The sequence below is a fragment of the Colobus angolensis genome, unplaced genomic scaffold (genome assembly GCF_000951035.1).
Source record: "Colobus angolensis palliatus isolate OR3802 unplaced genomic scaffold, Cang.pa_1.0 Scaffold1, whole genome shotgun sequence".
NCBI lineage: Eukaryota > Metazoa > Chordata > Mammalia > Primates > Cercopithecidae > Colobus > Colobus angolensis.
The window spans coordinates 2644631-2671955 of NW_012110918.1; the positions used below are offsets into that span (position 1 = coordinate 2644631).

General features: G+C 36.6%; 1 protein-coding gene across 1 annotated transcript in view; it reads right to left on the bottom strand.

Moving 5' to 3' along the window:
- The window catches only part of HELZ (helicase with zinc finger), a 172135-nt gene that overhangs the window by 26023 nt on the left and 118787 nt on the right, over positions 1–27325 (bottom strand). The window contains exons 23-30 of the mRNA XM_011930768.1: positions 23382–23586; positions 18710–18761; positions 17699–17889; positions 15524–15731; positions 9207–9286; positions 3960–4530; positions 3341–3575; positions 2021–2537 (exon numbers count right to left, since the gene is read on the bottom strand). Of these exons, the coding sequence (XP_011786158.1) occupies positions 2021–2537; positions 3341–3575; positions 3960–4530; positions 9207–9286; positions 15524–15731; positions 17699–17889; positions 18710–18761; positions 23382–23586 (2059 nt within the window). The remainder of the gene's footprint in view (positions 1–2020; positions 2538–3340; positions 3576–3959; positions 4531–9206; positions 9287–15523; positions 15732–17698; positions 17890–18709; positions 18762–23381; positions 23587–27325) is intronic.

Consider the following 27325-nt stretch of genomic DNA (forward strand, 5'->3'; position numbering starts at 1 on the left):
TTTACAAAGCAAGTATATAGAGAGATTGGAGTCCTCTTACATAGCTGTGGGAATATAAATGTACAAAGAACAAAGTTTGCAATTCCTCAAAAGGTTAAACATAGACTTACTACATCACCCAAGAACTCCACTCCTAGGTTACAGTGTGGATGCACTTCAAAAGCCAGATATAAAAGGCCACACATAATGTATGATTCAATTTTTATGAAATGTCTCCATAGACACAGAAAGTAGACTGGGGATTACTAGGCACTGAGAGTGGGGAAATCGGAGTGTAACTGCTTAACAGTTATGGGGTTTCTTTTATGGGTGATGAAATGTCCTAGAATTAGACAGTAGTGATGACTGTATAACATTGTGAACATACTAAAATCCACCAATTGTACAATTTAAAATGGCTAAAATGGTGAATTTTATTATAAACAGCTAAAACATCACTTAACTGAAAATTACATTACTGCTCAGTTGTAAAACAACTGTTCATTATAATCTGAAAGACTGTCAGATGTGTACCAAATTTTTTGTAAAGTATGGTTCCAAAATTCTAGATCCTGACAATACATATATGTAGATAGATACCAATTCATCTTTATTATGCTTCTAACTTACTTTAAGAGCCTAAAATCACAGTAAGTTGTTTTAATGACAGCTACGTAAAATGAACCAATCAATGAATACTGGGACAATTTGAAGAGACTGCCTCTAAATCCCTACAAATAAGACACACAGTTTTCCCTATGAATCTTGACTTTTAATTAGCATCTATAGCAGACAACCTGTAAAATGTGAATCAATTATTTCTAATGGCCTTTAGATATCATTCTGAAACTGCCAAAATGAAGCTAATATCAAAAAAGTATTTTTCATATATAAAAATTAGAAATGTTTATCCCGATTTATGATGTCTCTGTCTGATATGACTACAACCAGCTTTACACATTCTTATCTTTAATCACTGTAAATTTAATGGGATCAGCTAGACATTTTTATAGCCTACACCACACGGTACTGCTTTGGAAGTTTTATAACCTGGAATTACTACCTTTTTCATAGCAATAAAAGTCCATGAAGATGCTCTTTAGAAGTATCTAAGTATATTTTACATTTTATTTTATTTTATTTTATTTATTTATTTTATTTTATTTTTTTATTTATTTATTTTTTTTATTTTATTTATTTTGAGATGGAGTCTCACTGTCGCCCAGGCTGGCGTGCAGTGGCACATCTTGGCTCACTGCAAGCTCCGCCTCCCAGGTTCACGCCATTCTCCTGCCTCAGCCTCCCGAGTAGCTGGGACTACAGGCGCCTGCCACCTCACCCGGCTAATTTTTCCTATTTTTAGTAGAGACGGGGTTTTCACTGTGTTAGCCAGGATGGTCTCGATCTCCTGACCTCGTGATCCACCCACCTCAGCCTCCCAAAGTGCTGGGATTACAGGCCTGAGCCACTGTGCCCAGCAGAAATATCTAAATATTTTAAGATAAAATTCAGTTTACCTCAAAATGCTTAGTTTAGCAGAGTAAATTTTATGTTAAAAATCCGCAAATTCTGATATTTGGGAATCAGAGTACCTCAGTCTAACAAAGCACCAGGCTGAGTGGCAGGAGAAGGAGCACAGAACTTGGAGCTGGCACTGGCTGAAAAGCCAGCATCTTTGGAAAGCTCTCGTTAACAAATGTATAATTAACACATGTAACTTAAATCAAAAAGATGAATCACTAAAAGCCATTTCCTCAGATTAAAAAAAGACAAAGCTCCTTGAATAGAGTCCTCAGATATTCAGTATTTTCTTTAAACAGCAATAAAAGACTTTTAAGCGGCTTCATGTCTCAACAGTAGTGTCCATTTTACAAAATCTGAAATACAATAGGAGGGTGGCAATTAAAATAATTCCCAAGAAAGGATTATCTTTAATACACTATTATATTCAATAAGATCTGTGCCTTCCTATCATCAATCAATAAATACTGATATTTTTCACAATCAACTAATAACAAAAGGAAAAGAAGAAGACATTTACCTCTTCTAAGCTAGGGAGCGAAGAAGAAGATACTGTTCGAGATGACAATGGGTGAAATGGCTCTTGACCAATAGCATGTTGATGATTCTGTATTTGTACAAAAGGGTTCTGCGGTGGCCTGTGAGGCAATGGAGGTAGGCCATAGGGAAAACCTGGCCCCATTAGGTGATTCTGTTGCAAGTTAGCAAAAGTCCATGCTCCATCAGGTGCCAGGTATTTCAAGGGAGGAGGAGCAAGGTGTTCAGATGGCAATGAGAAAGGTGAGCTGAATATCTGGGGTGGGAGGCGCTGCGGAAATGCTGGGTTGCTGGCTACTTCAATGTCTCTGCTGTTATCATTAAAGTTAGAAAAGTGGCTACTGTGGTCTGTACTGGATGGGGGAGATGGGACTGCTGGTGGGCTTCTAGTCTGTACTTGTCTATATTGCAAAAGTCTTGATTGAGGTGGTGGCATTTCAGCTAGTTCCCGTGTTTCACTTTGATCACGATGAGACAGTTCTCTGATTAAGTCTTGAAACCTACAGGAAAACAATAAAATATGAGGAGAAAACAAAAGGCTCCATCACATTAAGGAAAGCTTAGTCAACTATACATGTATTTTCAACAAACAAAATCATAGTACTAATAACTAGAACTGGCATTAATTCATCTCAGATGTAAGCATTAGCACTCAACAGATGCTGAGATGAAGACATTGAATATGCTCAATTACCTGATTTCTTTCTGTTCCCATTGTATTAAAAACATGTCCTTGTCTCTATATGTCTTTGACAACTGGAAGTTATAGAAGGTCACCATGATGGTGGACCTTGTTCAGAAGGGATTAGGAAACACTTTAGAGCATTCATGTGACACTGGCCATAAAAACAAGCTTACAGTTAGGACCAAACACTCATATGTAGCTGGAATTATAGGAACGTAGAATTCTGTGCCACCAGAAAAATAATTAATGATATAATTTTTAGCTTTTAACCACGAATTTACTCCTGTCTTTATTCATTCTTTGCAAGTATTACTACTAAATAAAAAACCCGCTCACAGCGATGGTGTTTCTCCTGCAGAAAAGACCACAAAGCAAGGGAACAAGTTAATTTCCAACCCATAGTAGATCATCCATGCCTAAATTTGTACAAGAGTTACTTCTAAATGAGTTTTCTGTATTTTAGAGCCAATCAAGAGGACTGTGTAGCATGTGCTTAGAAGGCCAGCATCCAATTTCTCTGAGGCAATATTCCAGCTTGAAGCTAAAAGGACTACAGTCAAAAAAAGAGAACAGTGAGGGGGTCGCATTCCAGAGGCTATTTTCAGCTGGCTGGAATACCTTGAGTATGTGGTCTCCACTTCATCTTCGGCACTGCTGGTGAGCTTCCAGTCTGCCCGCATTGGTGGCTGATGTAATCCCAGGGGCGGCTGAGGAAGATGCTGGAGGTGAGGATGGTGATGGTGTGGGTATGGAACGCTGCCCTGACTGAGAAAGGCATGATGCTCACTCCACTGCTGGAACCGTGCCTGCTGCTGTCTTAATGTTTCCAGAGCGACACTCCCATGTATACGATCTGCAAAAATATTTGTGAAAATTTTTTTTATTAATTTGGGGTTTCAAGTTCATTATTTAAAGTTTTTACTAACATATTTTCTCCACAAAGACAAAGAAAGAGCTACAAATTCCGTTTTAGTAAGAAATAAATGTTTTCTAAATTTGCCAGAAATCAGTTATGGTGATGATGACAACTTACATAATGATGATCCTGACATCCACTGGATACTATCATACAGCATTTAGAACTAGTTTCTGATTATCACACTAAACGGGGGGTTTTTGCTAGCATTATTTGAAGAAATTATTCAATCTTAACCCAAAATGATACTGTACATACAGTCCATGTCATTTTAAGTAACTAATCTCTGAATTTTCACATCTGGCCGATAACAGAACTTACCTAAAGCCTCCCCTATAGGTAATCCTGGGGGGTTCTCATCAATGAAGCTATTCAGATGCGAAGGAAGAATGGGGCCGGGTTGTGTAATGGCTCTCAGAGGACTGTGGCCTTCTTGCAGCATGGGAGGGGGCTGCTGCTCCGAAATCACAGCCTCTGCAGGAGGAGACTGTGGCCGATGAGCAACTGCATTATTAAAAAAAGCATTGTTGGGTCCTGCCTGATATGCAGGAGAAAGCTGAGGCGGCGGCTGCTGAGGCTGCTGATTCAACTGACTTTGCTGCTGGACTACCTGATTTGGCTGAGGTGGCATCTGATTTGGTTGTTCAGGCAAATTATTCTGCTGCTGATTTAACAAGGTGTGCTGCTGTGGAATTGGAAAGGGTGGTCTTGGTAGCTGGGGAAGGGGATGAAAATGGCGATTAGGGATTGCATACTGTGCGTGGGGAGCAGGAAGGGGAAGATTTATGTGTCTTGGGTTGAGATTATCTTTGCGAGGGAATTTGGTACTGGGATAAACAACACTAGGACGTGATTCAGGACTTCTGTTCTGTGGATTTGATTCCAAATCAACCTAGAAAAAAATAAGAAGCCTTTTTTAACTGCAGAAGATTCGAATTCAGTTGCTCTCCACCTTTTCCCAACCCTAACACATCTAAAGGATATGATACATTGACATCTTCCAGCAGGAGAGCTGAGTGCTCAATTATTTACTTCCTAACAATTAAATAAAGGAAAATTTTTTTAAATTTAAAAAGATGACACAGAAAAAAAACAGCATATTAAATGTGAGTCATAAGAAAACATATTGCCATTTTATTAGCATATCTACTTTAATTCCTTTCAGGGCATTATTTTTAATTTCACACTTTCTTCCTTAGAAAGATGGTCATTTATTTCATTCTGATATAAATCATTAAAATGTGTTTTCCTTCTGATTTTATGGTGGTTTTTTTTTTTTTTTTTTTTGGAGGCAAAGTCTCACTCTGTCTCCCAGGCTGGAGTGCAGTGGCACCATCGTGGCTCACTGCAATCTCTGCCTCCTGGATTCAAGCAATTCTCCTGCCTCAGCCTCCCAAGTAGCTGGGATTACAGGCATGCGCCACTACACCCAACTAATTTTTGTATTTTTAGTAGAGACGGAGTTTCACCAAGTTGGCCAGGCCTGGTCTCAAACTCCTGACCTCAGGTGATCTGCCTGCCTCGGCCTCCCAAAGTGCTAGGATTACAGGCGTGACCCACTGCACCCAGACTGGTTTTATTGTTTTTATACATCTATTTCCTTAAAAATATCTATGTTAATAAAAACATGCATCTCAATTTAAACAACTTTGAAATGAACAAACAAGTACTACACCACTTTTGTATATAACTAGTTTGGTTGTCAATTTTTCCATTACATATTGACATTCTTTCTTTAACATTTATTGTGGCCAACCAATACACTGTGCCTGGTGTTGGAAATTAAATAGGCAATAATAAGACAGCCTAGCCATCAAGAGCCTAGTGCAGGGGTCTATATACCATGCCCCCACTCCAATGCCATTTCCAGCTCACCAGATTTTGTAAATAAGGTTTTCTTGGAACACAGCCACATTCATTTGTTTACATATTGTCTGTAGCTGCTTGTGCATTGTAACGATAGAGCAGAGCAGCTGCAACAGAGACCATGTGGTCCCCAAGGCTAAGATTTACTGTCTGGCTTTTTACAGAAGAAGGTTGCTGACCCCTGGCCTAGAGTCCAGTAGAAGATAACAATATGTAAACTTATCACTAGAGGTACTGTAAGAGGATGCAACTGTAGTGCCTGAGAAAATTAAGGAAGGTTTCACAGAGGTCAAGACATTTGAGTTTAATCTTACAAAAAGAGGTGGAATATTCTGAGGAGGGAAGGACATTCCAGGTAAAGGTAACAGTTTATGCAAAGGTTGAAGAAAGGAAAAGTCTGGCAGATTTGGAGAGCATGGGAATTTTTGTGTACGCAGAGCTATAACTTCACTTGTTTATATATTAGTTTTCCCTTTTTAACATCAGAGGAAACTACAAGAGCCCAATCACATGAGACCCCGAATTATTCAATTTTGAGTAACTGTTTTTAATTCCATAAACTGTGGTAACTACAAAAGGTTTTTAAGCTGGGGAGTGTTGTCATCCTTCTGAAATGTAAGTTTGATCATAAGTGATGACAATGTGAAAAATAAAATAAAAGATGGAAAGCGACGATTTTCTTTTTCCAGCTCTCTCAAAACATTCCATGCATTGCTTGGAGTGTAAATAAATTTGGCACGTCAATCTCCTTACAAGTTTCACTGATGAGCTAGTGACTGAGGATTGCAGAGCACTTGCCTCACCCAAGGCTCTTGAATTAGACACAGAACTGACCACTCCCAAAAAATAGAACAAGCACCTTATTCCTGAACTGCAGTTGGGGTACATTTGGTGACCAACCTGTTGCAACAAATGGTCACGATGCAAATTGTGTGCCAATTGCATCCTCATCTCTAATCATCTAGCTCAAATGGATTGCCATTAAATTTGGCCAATTTTAGGCCCTTAAAATTACTTAGTATATACAAATTATCTAGAAAAAGAAGTGAGAAGCATGACAATTCTATCTCAGTCTTCCCAAGAATGCAATAGCTGCTCTTCAGATGTCTCAGAACCTGATTAAGGTTCTTCATAAACAAACATTTTCCTCCATAAATCTCCATCCTTTCAATGACTAAAATTATATTCACCTGGGATATACTTTTTTCCCAGAAGATATTGTTGATATGCATACTCTGGTCACATGAGGGAGGTCATAATCAGATGTCAAGGTTGTTTATGAATAAGCTGCTATCTTAATTGTCTCTATCACTTCTGACCTTGACATAGAAAGAAAGCTAGGTCTGTGTCTCAGAAATTTAGATCAGGACTGTGCTACTCTATAATACTACAATCGGCTCCCTAAGCAAGGTAGAGGACGGTAAGGGCTGAATAAGCCTGCATCTGCGACTATCAGAATCAGATTCTCCTCTATCATTTTCCTCTTAATACTGAGCAGGCACTGAGTCGAAAGAGCCAGGACTAGTTCTTTTATTTTTCCTGGGCCCCAAGACAAAGCATCAGGGTGGGAGAGAAAACGAAACATGTTTTCAGGTTACCTAGCTCTCTAACAGGGAGAATTCTAACAGAAATTTTAAAACGAGGACACGAGAGACACTTAGCTATCTTGGCTTCAGTTGCTCTGAGAGCATCTAAGACTCGTGTGATTGGTTTCGTCCCAAAGCTGCCTCTGACTATATGTGCTGCTGGTGCAGGTGCACCAGTTTGACATGCCCCTCATTCTCTCTCTGCACCACTTCCCAAACACATACCACTTCTGCTTTCACTGCAGCCCCCGCTTATCTATCAGGAGGTTCCCTTGGCTGCCTCATTTGTACTGCAGCCCCTCCAGAAGGTACTGAATCCTTCCAGATATAGAAGCTGTGAGTAAAGAGATGCTTATGTGATATAAGTAAATGAAGAAAGAGAATAGCTGCTTAAATAAAACTAGGCTGAGGTTGGAGATACAGATTTGGAAGTCGGTATCATGAAGTGGATACTTAAAATTATGGTTCGGACTGGTTTATAGTAAGAAACCATAGAATGCAAGACAGGTGGGACAAGGATAGAACTCTGGGAAATCCCAACTTAACGACTAGGGACAGATGTTGGGGGAGGCTGAGCAGGAACTTTTTAAAAAAGAAGTCATGTTAGAGAGACTGTGAAAAGTAAAAATGTGTCAAACAAAAGAAACAAGATGGTCAAAAACAGAAGTAGAAAATAGTGCCTAATCCCAAGAAAAGCCAAGTAAGAATACATTTGAAGTATGTTCATAAGAGCACAATAGTTTCAGTGAAATGTAGACTTTGTGGGTTAAAGAGTAAATAACAACAGGTGAGGAAGAAAGGAGAAATGAGGCAGTAGCTATAAAGGAGATGAAGGTTAAAGAAATTATCTTTTTAAAAAAGTCTATCAAGTAATTTGCTTACTTTAGGTTAAAAGAGATCTAAATATGCTATAGGCTAACAGGGAAGAACCAACAACTAGAAAGAATGAAAAGATAAATGAGGAGAAGGGACAAGGTCTATGTGGTACCTGAAGAGGAGAGATTAATCTTTTTTTTTTTTTTGAGAAAGAGTCTCACTCTGTCGCCCAAGCTGGAGTGCAGTGGCATGATCTCAGCTCACTGCAAGCTCCGCCTCCTGGGTTCACGCCATTCTCCTGCCTCAGCCTCCTGAGTGGCTGGGACTACAGGCGCCCGCCACCACGCCCAACTAATTTTTTTGCATTTTAGTAGAGACGGGGTTTCACCTTGTTAGCCAGGGTAGTCTTGATCTCCTGACCCAGCGATCCATCCGCCTTGGTCTCCCAAAGTGCTGGGATTATATGCATGAGCCACCACACCCGGCATTATAGGCGTGAGCCACCATGCCTGAGCCACCACGCCCGGCAGAGGAAAGATTAATCTTAAAAGGAACTCTTCCTCTGAGACTGGTGATCAGGAAGTAAGAGTGCTCAGGGATATGGTAAAAGTGCTAAATTTAAGGTTACAAATTAACAAGAGAAAATCCTGATGAGGTAAGTCTGAGACAAGCCATCCAATAGGATAACAGAATGTGGAAGGTAATCAGGCATGAGAAGAGTCACTGAGACAACTGGGCAAAGGAAATGAGATATGTGTGAAAGAAATGAAGGAGAGCCCTGAGGGTTCCATTCAGATTAGAAAACAAGAGCTTCCAGTGGCGCTAATTCAACCAGTGACTTGATTTTCTCTAAGTAGTTTATAAGCACAGAAGCAGAGAAAATAGATGAATGGACAGATAAAGAATTAAGGGCTTAGTGGGTATGATGAGAGAATAAGGTGAGGGACCTGAGGAAGTCTTCCTGTCTCCGAGGAAGAGGTCTTCCTTCTTCACGATAATGACACACTTGTAATAACACACCTGTAGCTCGGTCTTCATTTACTACCTTATCATAGAAAATCTCTAAAACCAACTTTATCACTGAATAATAGAATTTGAGAAAAGTATACTGATACATGAAATAGCACAGCCAAAGAAGAGATAAAGAAAGAGAGGGCAATATGGCTCACTATATCCCTGTGAAAAAATAAACATAAAGGATAAGGGTACAAATGGAGGTATTTTTCTTTAAAACATCAAGATTCCAAGATGACCAATCAGACTAAATCCACTAGGACAATGCAGTCACTAAGCAGCATACCTGTTTTGGTTCTGTTGGCTTTTTCTCTGGTGTTCGAATCTTATTAATTTCAGGTCCGGAATTATTTGTATCACTTTTACCTAAGAAAATATTTAAAAATCCTTATAAGTTATCTCCAGTGGATATGACATTTCCAAGGCTTATCCAATATTAGAGAAAGAGGCAGAATACTTTAAACACTTTTCACCTATTATGATCAGTGGATGACTACTTGGGTTTTGTTCTTAAATTGTCAGTCATAGTTTCTCTGCAAGAAAGAAAACTTATAAATGAAGCAAACTTCATTGACAAGACAAAGCCTAATAAGGGAATAACCTCAAAGCATCAAATAATCCCAAAGGAAACTACCCAGTCTCCAGGAATTACAGCCTCATTTGCTTAAACTAGATGTATTAAAGGCCTTGGTATTCTTGCCTATTTATAAAGGTTCAATGCTTTGGTCACTTATGAATGCAATTAAGCAAAAATCTAAGTAACGCCTCAATCCAATTTAGTAAAGGAATCTAAACATAATAAAGACATTCAGAAAGGAATGTAGTTATACTGTTTAAAAGTAATAGATATCAAACTGAGTATAAGTGGGTGATAAATCGTAGAGGAGGCAAAATCAAGGTTTTAAAAAAGCACAGTTATAATAGACAATTCATACATGGGAAAGGGTTTTAATTTACAAAAGAATTAACCACTGGACAGTTTAAGTTCCTTGAAGGAATCCTTGATTTAGGTTCTTATTCAGAAACATTCTTTTTAGAATGCCACTGGAACTTTGTAAAATGAATTATCACTCCAGAATTATTAAGCTTCAAGAAATGAAAACTACAGTATCTGAGACGAAGAATACACTGAATGGAATTACCAGCAGAACAGACACTACAGAAGAAAAATCTGGCAAATTTGAAGGCACAGGAATAGAAATTATCCAAAATGAAACATAAAGAGAAAAAATTTTTTTAAAAAGTAGCACCCATAAACTGTGCAAAAACTTTACGCATCCCAATATATGGGTAATTAGAATCTCTGCAGAACAGTGGTAGGCGCAACACAGAAAAAAATATCCGAAAAGATATAAAGGTTAAAAATTTACAAACTTGATAAAAACTATAAACTCAGAGATCTGAGAAACTCAACAAACCTTGAACGCAAGAAACAGGAAGAAAACTACCTCAAGGCATGTCATAATCAAACTGATAAAACCAGTATAAAAAGAAAATCTATAAAGCAGCTAGGGAGAAAAAGACTTGTTACATACAGAAAAACAAGAATAACGATGGCATCAGATTTCTCACTGGAAAAACAGCAAGTGAGAAAATGGTAGAACACCACCATTAAAGTACCAAATGATAAAAACTGCCAACCAAGAATTCTCCACCCTACAAAAACATCTTTTAAAAATGAAAGCGAAATAAAGGCATGTTCAGGCATACAAGTGTGTCACGATAATGACACACTTGTAATAACACACCTGTAGCTCGGTCTTCATTTACTACCTTATCATAGAAAATCTCTAAAACCAACTTTATCACTGAATAATAGAATTTGAGAAAAGTATACTGATACATGAAATAGCACAGCCAAAGAAGAGATAAAGAAAGAGAGGGCAATATGGCTCACTATATCCCTATGAAAAAATAAACATAAAGGATAAGGGTACAAATGGAGGTATTTTTCTTTAAAACATCAAGATTCCAAGATGACCAATCAGACTAAATCCATCATCAGCAGACCTGCACTGTAAGAAATGCACTAGAAGTCTTTCAGGCAGAAGAAAACTTGTATCAGCTGGAAACATCAATATACAGAAAGAAAAATTACTAGAAATGGTAACACATGGGTAAATACTTAAGATTATTTTTCTCATGATTTAAAACTCTTTTACTTGGCTGTTTAGACAAAGATAACAATAATGTTTTGGGGACTTATATGTAAAAGTAAAATACATGATAACAATAGCATGCAGGCCAGGAGAGAAAAAACAGCATACTTTAAGTTTCCTTTACTGTAAATGAAGTGGTAAAATATAAATTGGAAAGTAGTCTGTGAAGATTAAAGATTTATACTATAAACCCTAAAGCAACTAGCAAAATAATAAAACAAAGAGTTGTCACTGTTCAGCCAATGGAGACAAAAAGGAGTCATTAAAAAAAAAAAAAAACTCTCCCAATCCAGAAGAGGGCGGAATAAAAGGAGAAGGGGGAAAAATCAATTGGACAAATTGAAAACAAATAGCAAGATGATAGAATCAAATTTAACTATATCAACAATCACACTAAATGTAAATGGTCTAAATACCCCAATTAAAAGGCAGAGATTGTCACATTAGATTTAAAAAAATCAAGAGCCACCTATATGTTATCTAAAATAAACAAACGTTAAATATAAAGACACAAACAGATTAAAAGGTAAAAATATACATACACATACATACACACACACACACACACACACACACACCATGCTATCACTTGATAAGAGAAAGTTGAAGAGGCTACACTGATATTACACAAAGTAGATCTCAAACCAGAGAATATTTTCAGGGACAAAGAAGGTCATTCCACAATGATAAATGAGTTAATCAAGAGCACACAATCCTAACCATTTATCTTCTAATAATAGAACTTCAAAATTCATTCAGAACTGATAGAAACTTAGAAACCTGAAAATTGAAAATCAGACAAATAGTAATTATATTGGGAGATTTCAATATCCCTCCGCAGTAATTGATGGAAAGAGTATGGAATCAGCAAGGATACAATGGACCTGAACAACTCTACCAACCAACTTGACCTGATTAACATTTTTTTTTCTTTTTTCAAACAGAGTTTCGCTCTTGTTGCCCAGGCTGGAGGCAATGGCATGATCTTGGCTCACTGCAATCTCCACCTCCTGGGTTCAAGCAATTCTTCTGCCTCAGCCTCCCGAGTAGCTGGGATTACAGACGTGTGCCACCACATCCAACTAATATTGTATTTTTAGTAGAGATGGGTTTCACCATGTTAGCCAGGCTGGTCTCAAATTCCTGACCTCAGGTGATCCGCCCACCTCAGCCTCCCAAAGGGCTGGGATTACAGGCATGAGTCACCATGCCCGGCCCCCGATTAACAGTTACAGAGCAATCTATTCTTTTCAAGTACACACTGAACATTTACCAAAATAAACCATATTCTGGGCTGTGAAACAAATCTCATTCAAAAGCATTCAAGTCATACAAAATATGTTCTCTTAACACAATGGAATTAAAGTACAAATCAGTAACAGAAAAATTTCTAGAAAATCGCCAATAATCAGCAACTGAAACACCTTTCTAAATAATCCATGGGTAGGATTTCAAGAAAAATTAGGAAACATACTGAACTAAATGAAAATAAAAATACAACATACTGGCATTTGTGGAACGTATTGCTGAAGAAGAAAATTATAAATTAAATACTTATGTTCATTTAAGCTTTCACTTTAACAAAATATGTGCAAAGACTGTATATACCGAAACCCTTTTTTTTTTTTGAGACAGAGTCTTGCTCTGTCACCCAGGCTGGAGTGCAGTGGCACGATCTTGGCTCACTGCAACCTCTGCCTCCCAGGTTCAAGTGATTCTCCTGCCTCAGCCTCTCAAGTACCTGGGATTACAGGCGTGCACCACCATGCCCAGATCATTTTCATATTTTTAGTACAGACAGGGTTTCTCCATGTTGGCCACGCCTGGTCTCTAACTCCTGATTTCAGGTAATCCGCCCACCTTTGCCTTCCAAATGCTGGAATTACAGGCATGAGCCACTGTGCTCAGCCTGAAAACGTTTTTTAATGCTGAAAAAAAAAATAAAGACCTAACAGAAAAAAATGGAGAGACATATACTCTGTTCAAAGATCAGAAGAATCAGTATGTTAAGATGTTAATTCTCCCCAAAGTGACCTAAAGATTAAACATAATGCCAATCCAAATCCCAGAAAGCTTTTTAGTAGGAACTGACAAGCTGATTCTAAAATATATAGAAATGCAAAAGACCTGGAATAGACAATTTTGAAAAAGAACAACGTTGGAGGACTTACACCTGATTTAAAGACTTTTACAAAGCTGTAATAAGACAGCATATTTGGTGTAAACATAAACATACGCATTAATAAAAAGGATCCACATATAGGATCAACTGATTTTCAACAAAGGTTCCAAGGCAGTTCAATGAAGGAAGGACAGAATTTTCAACAAATAGTGCTGGAATCACTGAACATACACATGCAAAACCAAAACAAAATAACAACAAAAAAACTCAGTCCTTACCCTTACACTATATATAAAATTTAACTCAAAATGGACCTAATTAATGTAAAAGCTAAAAACTATAAAACTTCTAGAAGAAAATATAAAAGAAGATCTTGGGTTAGATATATTTAAGACACAACACCCAAAACATGATCCACAGAAGAAAAAAATGGATACAATGGACTTCAACAAAAATAAAAGCTGCTGCTCTTTGAAAGATACTGTTAAGAAAATGAAAGCTAGACACAGTGGCATGTGCCTGTAGTCCCAGATACTCAGGAGGCTGAGGTGAGAGAATTGCTTGAGCCCAGGAGTTCAAGGTCAGACTGGGCAACATAGCAAGACTCTGTCTTTAAAAGGCAAAAAAAAAAGCGCAAGCCATATCCTGGGAGAAAATATTTTCTAAATATATATCTCATTAAAGATTAGTAAACAGAATGTATAAAGAACTCTTAAAACTGACTGAAGACAATCAACCCAATAAAAAAGTGGGCAATAATAAATAGAGGTTTCATCAAACAAGATACACACATGGCAAATAAGCACAATAAAAAGATACTCATACTCAACATCACCCATTATTAGGGACATGCAAACATGTAAAATTAATACCACAATGAGATATGATTAGACATCCACTAACAAGAGTACAATTTAAAAAAAAGACTGACCATAGCACGTGCAAATGAGAACATGGGGCAACTGGAAATCTCATACATTACTAGTAGAAATGAAAAATGGTTCAGCTACTTTTGAAAAATAATATGGCAGTTTCTTATAAAGTTAAATATATATTTATAATATGCCCAGCAATCTCACTCCTAGGTATTTACCCAAGGGAAATAAAAACACATGTTCACACATATGTTCACAGCAGCTCTATTCATAAGGGGCCAAAAATTAGACACAACTAATATATGCATCAACTGAGGGATGAATAAACATATTGCAGTACATCCATAAAACTGAATACTAACAGTAAAAAGGAACAAACAACTGAAACATATAATCTGGGGGAATAGCAAAAGCATTAAGCTAAGTGAACAATGCTGCACACAAAAAATTATATATTATGGAATTCCATTTTTATGACATACTAGAGAGTATGGGACAAAAGTCAGATCAGCGGTTGCTCAGGGCTGGGGGTTGGAGGATGGGACTGCAAAGGGTGGGAAGAAGCTTTTTGTAAATATGTAAATATCTTGTATCTTGATTTTGGTGGAAGTTAACAACTCTGGATATTTGTTAAAACTCATCAATGTACGTTTTAAAAGGATGAATTTTACTATATTTAACTCATACCTCAATAAACTTGAATAAAAAATATGGTAAGTTTTCCTTGAAATTCTAGCAGATTTGTAATAAAAATAACCTTTTATCAACAATCCCACAACATTAATGCGTAGTATACCACAAAAATATTTCAAGTTAACAAAAATGTTTAACAGGAGGACCTTCCATCTCAATTTTAAATGACTACCACTTTAAAGTACTCTAAATATTCAAATTTAATATTTTTTTTCAGAAACTCAGTGACACCAATTTTAAGTGGTAGGATTTAACCTAAAGGACACTCTGAGGTTACATCTCAATTTTGTATCTGTGTACATAATTTGTGTCTTCTGGAGAGTGGATCCAAAGTTTATATATTAGATTCTCTCTCTTTTCTTTTTTTTTCCTTTTTTGAGACTTGCTCTGTCGCCCAGGCTGGAGTGCAGTGGTGCGATCTTGGCTCACTGCAAGCTCCGCCACCCGGGTTCACACCATTCTCCTGCCTCAGTCTCCCGAGTAGCTGGGACTACAGGCGCCCGCCACCATGCCCAGCTAATTTTTTTGTATTTTTAGTAGAGATGGGGTTTCACCGTGTTAGCCAGGATGGTCTTAGTCTCCTGACCTCGTGATCTGCCCGCCTCAGCCTCCCAAAGTGCTGCTAGATTCTCTCTCAAAGAGTTCTATAATCCATGAGAAAGTTAACAATCATACTATTAAAGGAACTTTCTATGTGGCTAAAACTTTACATGTCATCAGTTTAGGAACAGGAGAACAACGAAGTACAACTTACCATTCCGATTTTGCTCATGTTGATCCTTCTCCTGATGCTGATTTTGTGGCTGGCCTATGCTGACAGGTGGGTGATGTCCAAGACCATAAGGAATAGGAGATCCTCGTCCATGTGTCTGTAATAGGTTCATGTTATAGGCCATTGCTGCCTGATGTGTAATAATTCGAGGATCAACTGCAAACCTACCCTGGTATCCTGTCCATGGTACCTAGGTTATTAAAAAATAAAATACATGCATTAAGTATATTTTGGAAGACAAACTACTAGAGTGCTGCTGATTAGGAAAGAGCAAACATACAAAGACATACATACGTGCACACACACACAGATGTTAATTTTTTCAAAATATATAACTACAAAGTTGATGCTAATAGTAACAACTGTGTCTTAACTGGCTAAAAAACAGCTCCCTGAACCTTTAGTATGTAATGGAAAACAGATCATTTTTCAGATTAGGAAGAAACTGAGGGTTTAAAATTGGTAATTATTCCTTGAGGCATTAAATCATTTTATAGTATTTACTTATTTCTCCTCCATAGGAATGTATACATGTCAGATTACCATAAAAATTATCTTACAAAGTCATAATTGCATAGAAACATAGTTTAATAGACAGGGGAAAAGTTAAGGAAGAACTTAGCCTAAGGAGTCTCAACTCAAAACATTTGGTATTCCAACTTAAGATGAGTAACCACATCATTTACTATTCATCTATTATAGGTAAAATTCAAATGGGTCATTACTTTTTAATCTGTGCTTTTAATTCAACTCTATCTTAAAATACAAAAACAGAAAACTTGTTTAAGTGTGTCTAGATATATAATCTCTGCATATTAACATAAAAGGAATAAATACAATGACATCTTAGCTACTGCTCCTATTAGTTTATTATAACTGTTAAATGTAAACTCTCAGAAATCTTACAAAATAGAAGCCTCTTTAACCTAGTAAAGTGAATTATAAATCCTAAGGGACTTACTATTTAAAGCAGATCATGTACAATGTTGCCAGGCTGTCTGGAGAAATAACTCTGCTAAAATCCAAAGTCTGAAGTCTATGGGGAGTGGGCATGAATTACATATTTCTCATTTACAGTCATTCTCCTTGGCTGTCAGATTGTGAACTATCCTGACCAACATGGTGAGAAATGTTTGCACTAAGCATTTTCCCATTCTGGAGTGTTGCCAAAAACCTTTGGCAATGATCATCTCAGCCCGAAATTACAGTGCTTGCCTTAAATGAAAGAAATTGTTCCCTAGGCTAAAACTCCTGAATTGAAAATACTCATATCAGCAAATTAACAAAATATTCAAAAATTCTAAAGAAAGTGAAAATGGGTTTATAAACAAGACGAAAGGCCTCTAAAAATCTATAGTCTTACAAGGAATAATGTTTTTAAGTAGTAATTAAGATTTCATAAGATGTGGAATTTCTCAAATCAATTTAGATCCAAGTGAACTATACTAATCCAAGCCTCTCTGTGTCCTGTATTTCTTGGGAACAGTTTTTGACTTATACAAAAATAAAAAGATAAAATGAAAACACCACTTTACAAAACGAGACCAATTCATTAGCTCCATTAACTTTTAGCTCAATTTTCTTCAATGAAATATTTTAAAAGATTACAAAGGTGGCCGGGCGCAATGGCTCATGCTTGTAATCCCAGCACTTTGGGAGGCCAAGGCGGGTGGATTACCTGAGATCAGGAGTTTGAGACCAGCCTGACCAACATGGTGAAACCCTGTCTGTACCAATACAAAAAATTAGCCAGGCATGATGGTGCATGCCTGTAATCCCAGCTACCTAGGAGGCTGAGGCAGGAGAATCGCTTGAACCCAAGAGGCGAAGGTTGCAGTGAGTCAAGATTGCACCATTGCACTCCAGCCTGAGCAACAAGAACAAAACTCCATCTCAAAAAAACAAAACAAAACAAAAAATTACAAGGTTTCTAAGTTGAAATATAATTTCTCCATAGTCACTAGTAACCTAATAACAAATTGTAAGCAACAATTCACAATTTGAAGGTTAGAGGCAACATTTGCTTTAAAAGAAGCTTAGGAGCACTGAAAATTTTTTTTAAAAAAGAAGTTGGTAGAATACTATTTGGAATTAGCACCATTTTAGTGAAACCTATTTTACTTGATTCAATAGAAAGTATTTCGAATGTCCACTTACAGGTAAAGGCACCGACATAACTACATTCCCTCCATAGACAGCAGGTACATAAAGAATACTTGTCCCAGTGTGAGGATCTATTCTTTGAACAGGGCTTGGAGATTTTCCCAAATTTGGGTGAGGTCCAAGAGGGGGTGGAGGAGTATATGCTCTAATAGGATTGCCAATGAGTACGGAAGGATTGGGCTGAACTGAAAAATAAACAGAAAAAGGATGCACTCAATAGCTGTACATAGTCATCTGGAAAAAATAATTTAAATCATTCAGCAGCAAAATATGTTTCTCAGATTTGCCTAAGATATCTTATCATCAAAGAATTATCAGTGTGGAAAAGTAAAGCATATTACAAAAAAGAAAAAAGAAACTTTTATAATGCTTCCTAAAATTAACTTGAATTATACAAAGCATTCCTTGTATAAACTAGCATAATTTCAAATATTTTCTGAGGAACTCAGGGTGTGTCTTTCAAGAGAGAAAGCTATGCACACATTCCTAGTAAACAGTCTTCTGTCTAAAAAAGTATACAACTCTTCAGAATAAAGTTTTGACTGGCAATTGTAACAGAAACACATGCAATATGAAAGTTAAGGAATTATTATTTTAAAAGTACAACTATGCAATATTTAAAATCATTTAAGTAAATTTTTTACCTTGAAACTTTTATGACCTGACATGTGTAGAATATAATTATTTTCTGAAAACTTACGTTGCATAAAAGGCTTAAATGTTTTTCCTCAAAACCTCTGGATATGTACATGAACACCTACAAAATCACCCCTTTTCAGAAATAACATATCAATGCACTGATAAAACCCTAAGTGTTGAATAAAAGAATTAAGAGAGGTTCCAAAGTGACTGCGTGTGTGCGTGTGCATGTGTGTGTCTGTCAGAGAGAGAGAGACAGAAAGAGAGAGAAACCATCTCCCCATTCTCCTCTTTCTTGTGGTGAAATTTGGGGAAAATCTCTTACATCATAAAAGCAAGTTTTCGTAAGGTAATTTTTCCACTTACCAATTCCATCATTCTGGAAGTGATCATTCTGGGTATGATGAAGACTTTTCCCCTTTAAAGAAAAACACAAATTTATAATAATTTAAGCACGTTTAATATTAGAAAACAATAACCATTTTCCTAATCATAAGTAAATTAATGTATACATCAATAATTAAAATTTTAAAACTGTAAGTCTATAATTAATAACCATTAGACTGCTTTGAGCCAATTTTCTTTTTAAACATTAGGTCACAGCCATCTCAAATAATATGGCTGGGCCTCAAGTTTTCTCAGTTTCAAATTAAGGGTATCTAAAATTCCTTTGTTATAAATATTTTTCATTAAAATGAAATATGCAATCAACATGACTTAAATTCTATTCCTTTGAAGGAACAGAACTGCAGTTTCTCTATACATTTTCTAACAAATTACAAAACACAGAAGTTGTTTTTCAGAGTAAAAATATGAATCTTCAATTCTTGAGGATGAGAACCTTTAAAACAGTAAAAAGAATGCAAATATGGCTTAGGATTTATGATATTTTGAGTATAATTCATGGTATATTAAAGTATAAAATTTACTTTAAAAAAACAAAAACAGGAAAAGGGGAACTGTCATCATTTGCTTGTGAGATAATCTAGCTAATTGCTAGACAGCAATATGGCAATACGTATCAACAGTATCAAAAATGTACATGTTAACCCAGTAACCGCGCTTCCAGAAATTTATCCAAATGAAGTAATCATAAATTTGGGCACAGAGAGCTTGGTTTATGTGTATAATAAATGTTAACAATCTACATGCCCATCAGTGCAGGATTTGTTAAATAAGCAATAGCAAATTCACATAATGGTATATTTAGTCTACCATTAAAAATGATGACATTTGGGCAGAAACAATATTTGAAGAGACAATGGTTCTGAATTTCTGGATTAAAAAAAAAAATTCTCTCTTCCCATGGGCTAAAAGTAACACATATCAAGCCAACTGAGGAAAAGTAGAACATTATACAACTTACCTTTAGACACACACAGATTTGTAAATTTGTAAATTATACCTGAAAACTAAAGAGGAGATTATGTCTACAGCAGGAAGAAAAATTCATTCTCGACCAAAGCAAAAACACAAGGATATTTGATTTACCTACCTATCTAACTGTTGGAAAGAGCAAATACTCATATCAGCAGTAAACACAGAAGGTTTAAGGTCAATTGGTTACGAGTGAGGAAGGGCAGCTGAAGTCACAAAGTCATAAAAAAGCCTCATGAAGTCAGAAAAAGACCCCCAAAAAAATCACAGTTGGTCCATTAACCTCAAGAGAAAGAATGTTCACAGTGACTGGCACCAACTATATATATATATATAAATATATAGAGAAGTGATAAGAAAAGCATATAGAAAAAAGGAGAAAAAGGCAAACATCAAGATGGCAGAAGTAGAAGATGAGAAGCAGGAGCAATTAGAAGAGACAAGAACGCCAGTAGCACACACACTGACAGAAGAAAGGAGGGCCAGTGACACAAACAGCAGATAAGACAGTTCCAAAAGGCTGACAAACCATTTAGATTTCTTATCCTCCAGACCTATCACTAATTTGCTAATGACTCAACAACCAAGGACAACTGCTTAGCATGTAGAAGAAACACAGCAATTTAATCAGAGTGTGGAAGGCAGAATGGCCCCTGTAAAGAGGCCCACATCCTAATCCCTGGATCCTGTGAATATGTTATGTGGCAAAAGGGACTCTGAATATTAATTAAAGTTATAGATTTAAAATAGGGAGATTATCCTGGATTATGTGGGTGAGCCCAATCTAATCCCATGAGTCCTAAAAGCAGAGAAATTTCTCTGGCTGGAATAAGGGAGATGCAGTGGAAGAGGAAGTAAGAGAGATTCCCAGGGAAAGGAGGATTCAATGTACCAGTGCTGGCTCTGAGATGTAGGGGACACAGTTGAGAACTGGTAAGAAGCCTCTAGAAGTTAAGAATGATTCCCAGCTGACAGTCACCAAGGAAACAAGACCGTCAGTATTATAACCACAGGGAATTGGATTCTACCAACAACCTGCATGATCTTGGAAGCAGATTCTTTCCAGAGCTTCCAGATAAGGACCCAGAAAGCTAATACCTTGATGCTGGCCCTGAGAAGCCCAGAGCAAAGAAACCAAGCAAGCCAGTTCAGACATCCAACTCATAAAATTGTCAAGTAATCTATTTGTGTTAAGTCACTATGTTTGTGCTTATTCATTACAGTAGCAATAGGAAACTAATAGAAAAATAATAACCATAATCTAGGGTAATCCTATATTGTAAAGCTGGAAGCACACTAGACAATATACATCAGCACGATGGGTGCTGTGTAGTATACTAAATAAAAAAAGCAAATTGGGATCTATGGAGTAAAAAGATAGTGGCATGTCTACAAGTATAACTCGGCATTCTGCATGGTTCAATACAGGATACAATCCTCCAGTCACTGTATTTTGTATTTTGACTTAGCAAGAAACCACAGAATAGTAAATTTACTTAGTTTACATAAAATATACAGTGTTTGGTAGCTCATTAACAAAATAATAATGTAGCAGGCTAGACACAGTGCTCAGGTCTGTAATCCCAGCACTTTGGCAGGCCAAGGCAGGTGGATCCCTTGAGGTCAGGAGTTTGAGACCAGCCTGGCCAATGTGGCGAAACCCTGTCCTACTAAAACACACACATACACACACACACACACACACACACACACACAATTACCGGGCATGGTGGCGCTTGCCTGTAGTCCCAGCTAGTTGGGACGCTGAGGCAGGAGAATCGCCTGAACCCAGGAGGCAGAGGCTGCAGTAAGTCAAGATCACCCCAGGCTGGATTGCACTCCAGCCTGGGCGACAGAGTAAGACTCCGTCTCAAAAAATAATAATAGTAATAATAATGTAGCAGTAATCTAGAGCTAGCTATGTATGAAAGTCATGTCCCCTGTTCTCTCATACCATGAGTCTTTTGTAAAAGCTGTCTTAAGCTTTATTCATTCATTTAAAAACTACTTCTAAGTACCTATTATGAGTCAGATTTTGCTCTAGGCACAGAGGTGAGAGCAGCAAATAATACAGGCAAAAATCTCTGCCTTAACTGAGCTTATCTTCCAGTTTTTGACATGTTTCCCCAATCTCCCACTACCTCTACCCATCCAATAAACTTCTGAACAAGATCTCCTTGGTAGACATTTGCCTGAATCTATCTACTTTCTCTCACTCCTCCAACATGGCCACAGGAGAACTCAGGGGCTAATTTGCTTATCTGTGCTCCTTTAGCACCTACAATAACATCAGGCACATAGAAGTAACTTAACTGATAAACAAACAGCTAATACATTAACAGTATAAGCTTGAGAAATCTACAAGATTCATTTATGTAGAATGTGTGATACCCTAAAAATGCCAAATCACAAGTAGTATTGCACATTAAGTCCATTTTTATTAAACTAAGAATGTACAACAGTATATTAACACAGAGAATAGTTCTCTTCTCAGCGGAATAACTATTTAGCTAAAAGATTTTCAAAATATCAAACTATTAATTACTGCTTACACATTAAGATTTACATTTTTTGCCCTGGTGCAGTGGCTCATGCCTTTAATCCCAGCACTTTGGGAGGCTAAGGCGTGCAGATCACCTGAGCCCAGCAGTTTGAGACCAGCCTGGGCAACATGCTAAACCCTGCCTCTACAAAAAATACAGAAGTTAGCCAGGCGTGGTGGTATGCGCCTATAGTCCCAGCTACTCCAGAAGCTGAGGCAGGAGGACTGCTTGAGCCTAGGAGGTGGAGGCTGCAGTGAGCCCAGATTGTGCCACTGCACTCCAGCCTGTGTGACAGAGACCCTGTCTAAAAAAAAAAAAGATTTACATTTTTTAAAGGAAGTGCAAAACTGATATACTCTTTTAATTCTTACTGGTAACTTTAATATGCTGATGATTATAAATATTAAAACAAAACAAAACAAAATGGAACAAATACTAAACATGCCAGCCTCAGAACTTTTTTTTCTAGATGGTAAGTGCAAGCATTTTTTTCAGGCACTCTAGCAAATAAGCCAGGTATCTCTGTCCGAAGTAACTACAGTTCAAAAGTGGAAATGGCCTTGACTCCCCTGCTCCACTCCCTCTGACTAGAACGCTTCTATACAAGAAATATGGGTCAAAATCAATTACAGTCATCTTCAAGAAGTCAGCCAAATTTTTTTACTCTGTCAAATACCACCTCAAATGAATCGGTTATCAGTAAAGGTTCAGAATTATTTTCTTTATATAAATATCATTATTATAACATTATTCCTTATAAAGAATGTAAGGACATGTTTTAATAAGTGTGATAATCTTTTAAACTTCTTTGTTTTATTCACATCTCACTAAAACAACTCTTATCAGTAAAGAGGATTAGAAGGTTATTTTATATAAATGATACCAAAAGTTACCAGGTATTAAAAATTGAGAACGATTATAACATTAAGCATGACTAAATGCCACACTGTATTTTCACTTACATGTCCACACTAAACAAGTTCCTTGCAGAAACCGCTTGCCGCCAAATGTAACCTTCAATTCCAACACTTAAAGTAACTTGCAGCCCAATAAACCTTTGGCACTTCTGCGCAGTTTTCTCCCTTTAACCTCTTCAATTTCATTAACAGAGGCTTTACCTTGGGTGGTGATTGCTGCTGTTTGTTGGTACTTCCTGAATGCTGCAGTCTGAGAGCCCGGGGGATAAATTCAGGTGCCAGCGGATTCAACACGTATGTCTTCTTTAGCTCTAAAGCCTCTAACTGGGCCTTGATCTGTTCAAAAGTGATTCCATGTAGGCTATTGTTTTCATGACACAGGGCAATAAACCGTTCCCAAAATTTCCTACAGAAAAGAGTTACAAGATCAGTTTATAATTCAATGGATGAGATCACAGAAATGAACATAAGTAACTAAAGATACTCCACATTCCACCCCAACCTCAAATCCTTAAACCCAATAGTCATCTGACTATGACTGAGATAAAATCTTTCTACTAGATCATGACTACAGAAGTTTGATTTTGAAACTATAGTCATACCTTGTATTACAGTACATATAAAATAGGCTCTCCATTAATTTTGGCTCATCAATGCAAGTAATATGGTCAGTACTCACCTATCCACACTAATTCAAAATGATGTTTTTTATTACCCACATAATAAGTTTTCAAAACTGATGGCAACTCATTTCATAAAAAATTTGTACTTCTAGGCATACTTACTACATACATATATATACACTATATATACATACAATTCAATATAATGAATATAAATAATTCTAATTTATATACATATGTATGTACACATATACATGCATGTGTATGTGTACATATGCACATATATACATACACATATACACACACAATCACAGATACACACAAGCATGTGTATCTGTGTGTGTGTATATATTTGAATTATAAGGCCAAAGTAGCCTAGTGTTAGACGACTAAGAAAAGCCAACTCAAGACATAAATTTTGAGTCACAAAGTAGATAATCCTCATGAAGATTCTTAAGAAATAACCAGCTACTCCTTATTTTTCTCTTAATTAACAGGTGCTAGTCACAAGCACAACTTATACCATTAACTAAGTTATGTGTTAAATGAATTATGAAAAATATAGGAAGTTGGAATGCTAATTTTAATGATTATTCATTTCTTAATCAAATTAATAAGTACTAAAGGAGAAAAATACATTCAAAACTTGTTGCATTTGTATACCGTTGTTCCTAGGTTTGAAAATTGATTTCTAAATATTAAAATTATTAAATACATATTACAAAAGACAACATAGTTTTTAAATCTTAAATGACTATTATAAATATGCATACCTATGTTTAATATGAGAGGTTCAAATAATGTTTTATTACGCTATAAAAGATATGTGATATGGTTTCTTCCCAAGTTGGTATCCTTGTGTCCAGGTGGACAGCAGGTAATCAAGATGGCTTCAAGAAGCATAAATGAAAAGGTTTATATTATAAAAGTTAGTATATGAATGGGAATTGAGTTATTAATATATTCATAAAACTTTGCAGAGTTTAATTTCAAACTATGCTTCTCTTACATATGCCTTCTATCCATCTTTCCTAGTTTTTTGAAGATGAGTTTAAGAAATGAATTGAGATATTGGAGATTCAGAAGGTAGAGGGGTGGGAGAGGGGTAAGGAATGAAAAACTATCTGTTGGGTACAATGTACACTATTCAGTGAGGGGCATACTAAAAGCCCAGTCTTGATTACTATACAACTTATCCACGTAACCAGAAACCACTTGTACCCATAAAGCTGTTGAAAAAAATAAGTTTAATAAGAAAAAATAAAAAATGTTAAATGGAATGAATAAACAAAAAAATAAACAAATGGGTTCAGAAAAAAATTTTAGACCTATATGTAAACAACAGAAAAAGTAAAAATGCTACAAAATATTAAATATATACTTCTGACCATAAGACTAAGGCTAATAAGACAGTTATGCAGTTGCGGGAAATGTATGTTGCCAAGAAACACACGCTGAAAAGCTGTCCTTTATTTTTAAGAACCCCAATGAAGGAACTGTGCTTTTTTTCTCATCATAACATGAGAAAATATAAGGAAGGACTATCTTATATAGCACTCAGGATCTAAAATCCACCTACTTTCTTACCCTTTTAATAAGAATAGCCACAATATTCAACCGTATGAATATTTTTATCAATACAATTCTACTACATACTATATTCAAAAGGTCTTTTTAGTCTAATTGATGAAGTATCAGTTTCATAAAGTGGCATTTCATGTTTCTGTTGGACTTCAATACAAAGCAAAACACCAAGGAAAGAATGGATTGACTTTTACTCTGTCTAGTTGAGTTTTTTGTTTGTTCAGACAGCGTCGTGCTGTTACTCAGACTAAAGGGCAGGAGGGCCGTGGCATGATCACAGCTCACTGTAACCTTGAACTCCTGGGCTCAAGCCTCTTGCCTCAGCCTCCATAGTAGCTGGGACTGTAAGTGTGTGCCACCACACCTGGCTAATTTTTTAAATGTTTTTTTGTAGAGATGGGGTCTCGCTATGATGCCAGGGCTGGTTTCAAACTCCTGGCCTCAAGTAATCCTCCCACCTTGACCTCTCAAAGTGCTAGGATTATGGGCATGAGCTACTGTACCCAGCCTCTAGCTCAATTTTTAATATCAATTTCTTATTATGTTTTTCATTTCCAGCTTATACAGCCAAAACACTAGAACCTGATCTATTTTTAAGCTACCTTTTAAAACTCCATACCCTGTTCCTATATCACCCTCACTGACCTTGACTGCAATGAACAGAATTTGAAGTAACGTTGAGTTAAGTCAAACAACCTAATACTTCACAAAAAGCTGGAGCTCGGTGACAATCTTTGTCTACAAGATTCCAGGGATTTCAAAGAAATAGCCTTCAAGTTAAAGTATACCAATTTAAAAGTAACATTAAATAATTACTACAAGTTAATCAAGTTAAACTGGCTCTGAAAGTGACCTAAAATTTGCATGTTAAATCTGACATTTTTGGGGGGGCAGGGGCACCGTTGATATAGCAAAATGGTAAAGCATATGGATTCTAGAACTAGCCCAAAATCTTGACTCTATCATTCAGTAGCTGTGTGACTTCGTGCAGATTACTTAGCCTCTCTTTATACCTCAGTTTCCTCATGTGTAAAGTGGGGCACCAGCACGACTATTATTATTATTCTTTACTATTGAAATGACATTTGTGTCTTACTTCTAAACTTTCAGGGAAATGCTTCTTTCCTTCAAAAATTCTTAGTTTTAAAGCTAAAGTTTTTCCTTCTTTCTCTTTACACTGGCCCTTGAACTCCCCAATACCTGACCAAAGTACTGTGTATACAATTATGAAGCATTTCTGAATACAGATAATTGAAAGATCATATTAGAATGAGGACAAGAATTCACCACTCTGGTTATTTATTTAAAGATTTTATCAATTCTTAGCCCCCTCCATAAAATGTTAATATAGTATTACTTTAACCATTTTTTTAGTACTATTGGTTTAAAAACCCAAGTGTGTATTACACTGTAATATAATTTTAGGCATTTCAAAGGATGTAACCTTATTTTTAATCACTGCCTGAACACAAAGTTTGATTTTCTTTCTGTGTTAACCTTACTTCTAAGATGACTGATAAAACACTAAAACATCACTTGGTGTACTTAGGTCACTGTGTGTGTGTGTGTGTGTGTGTGTGTGTGTGTGTGTGTGTGTGTATACACATAAACATACATCTCTACACATACATGAAATATGTTTATATTTCACAGAGTAAATAAAATGTGCTAAATGAAGAAATTCAGTTCAAGGGAAGACCTTCTCCAAATGCCTTGGTTTGAAGAAAGGTTATCACTCTCCTCTTAGCCTCCTGCCATTATTCCGTGCAGATTTATCTGAGCATATCCATCAGTTCTGGGAAAGGCAGCATAACCAGACAGAAGAATGTGGGTTTTGAAGTCAATCTGACATCTGTTTGAGTGGACCACATAATAGCTATGTGACCCTGGGCAATTTAATCTCTCTGAATCAGGCTGCCCATTTAAAATGCAAATAAA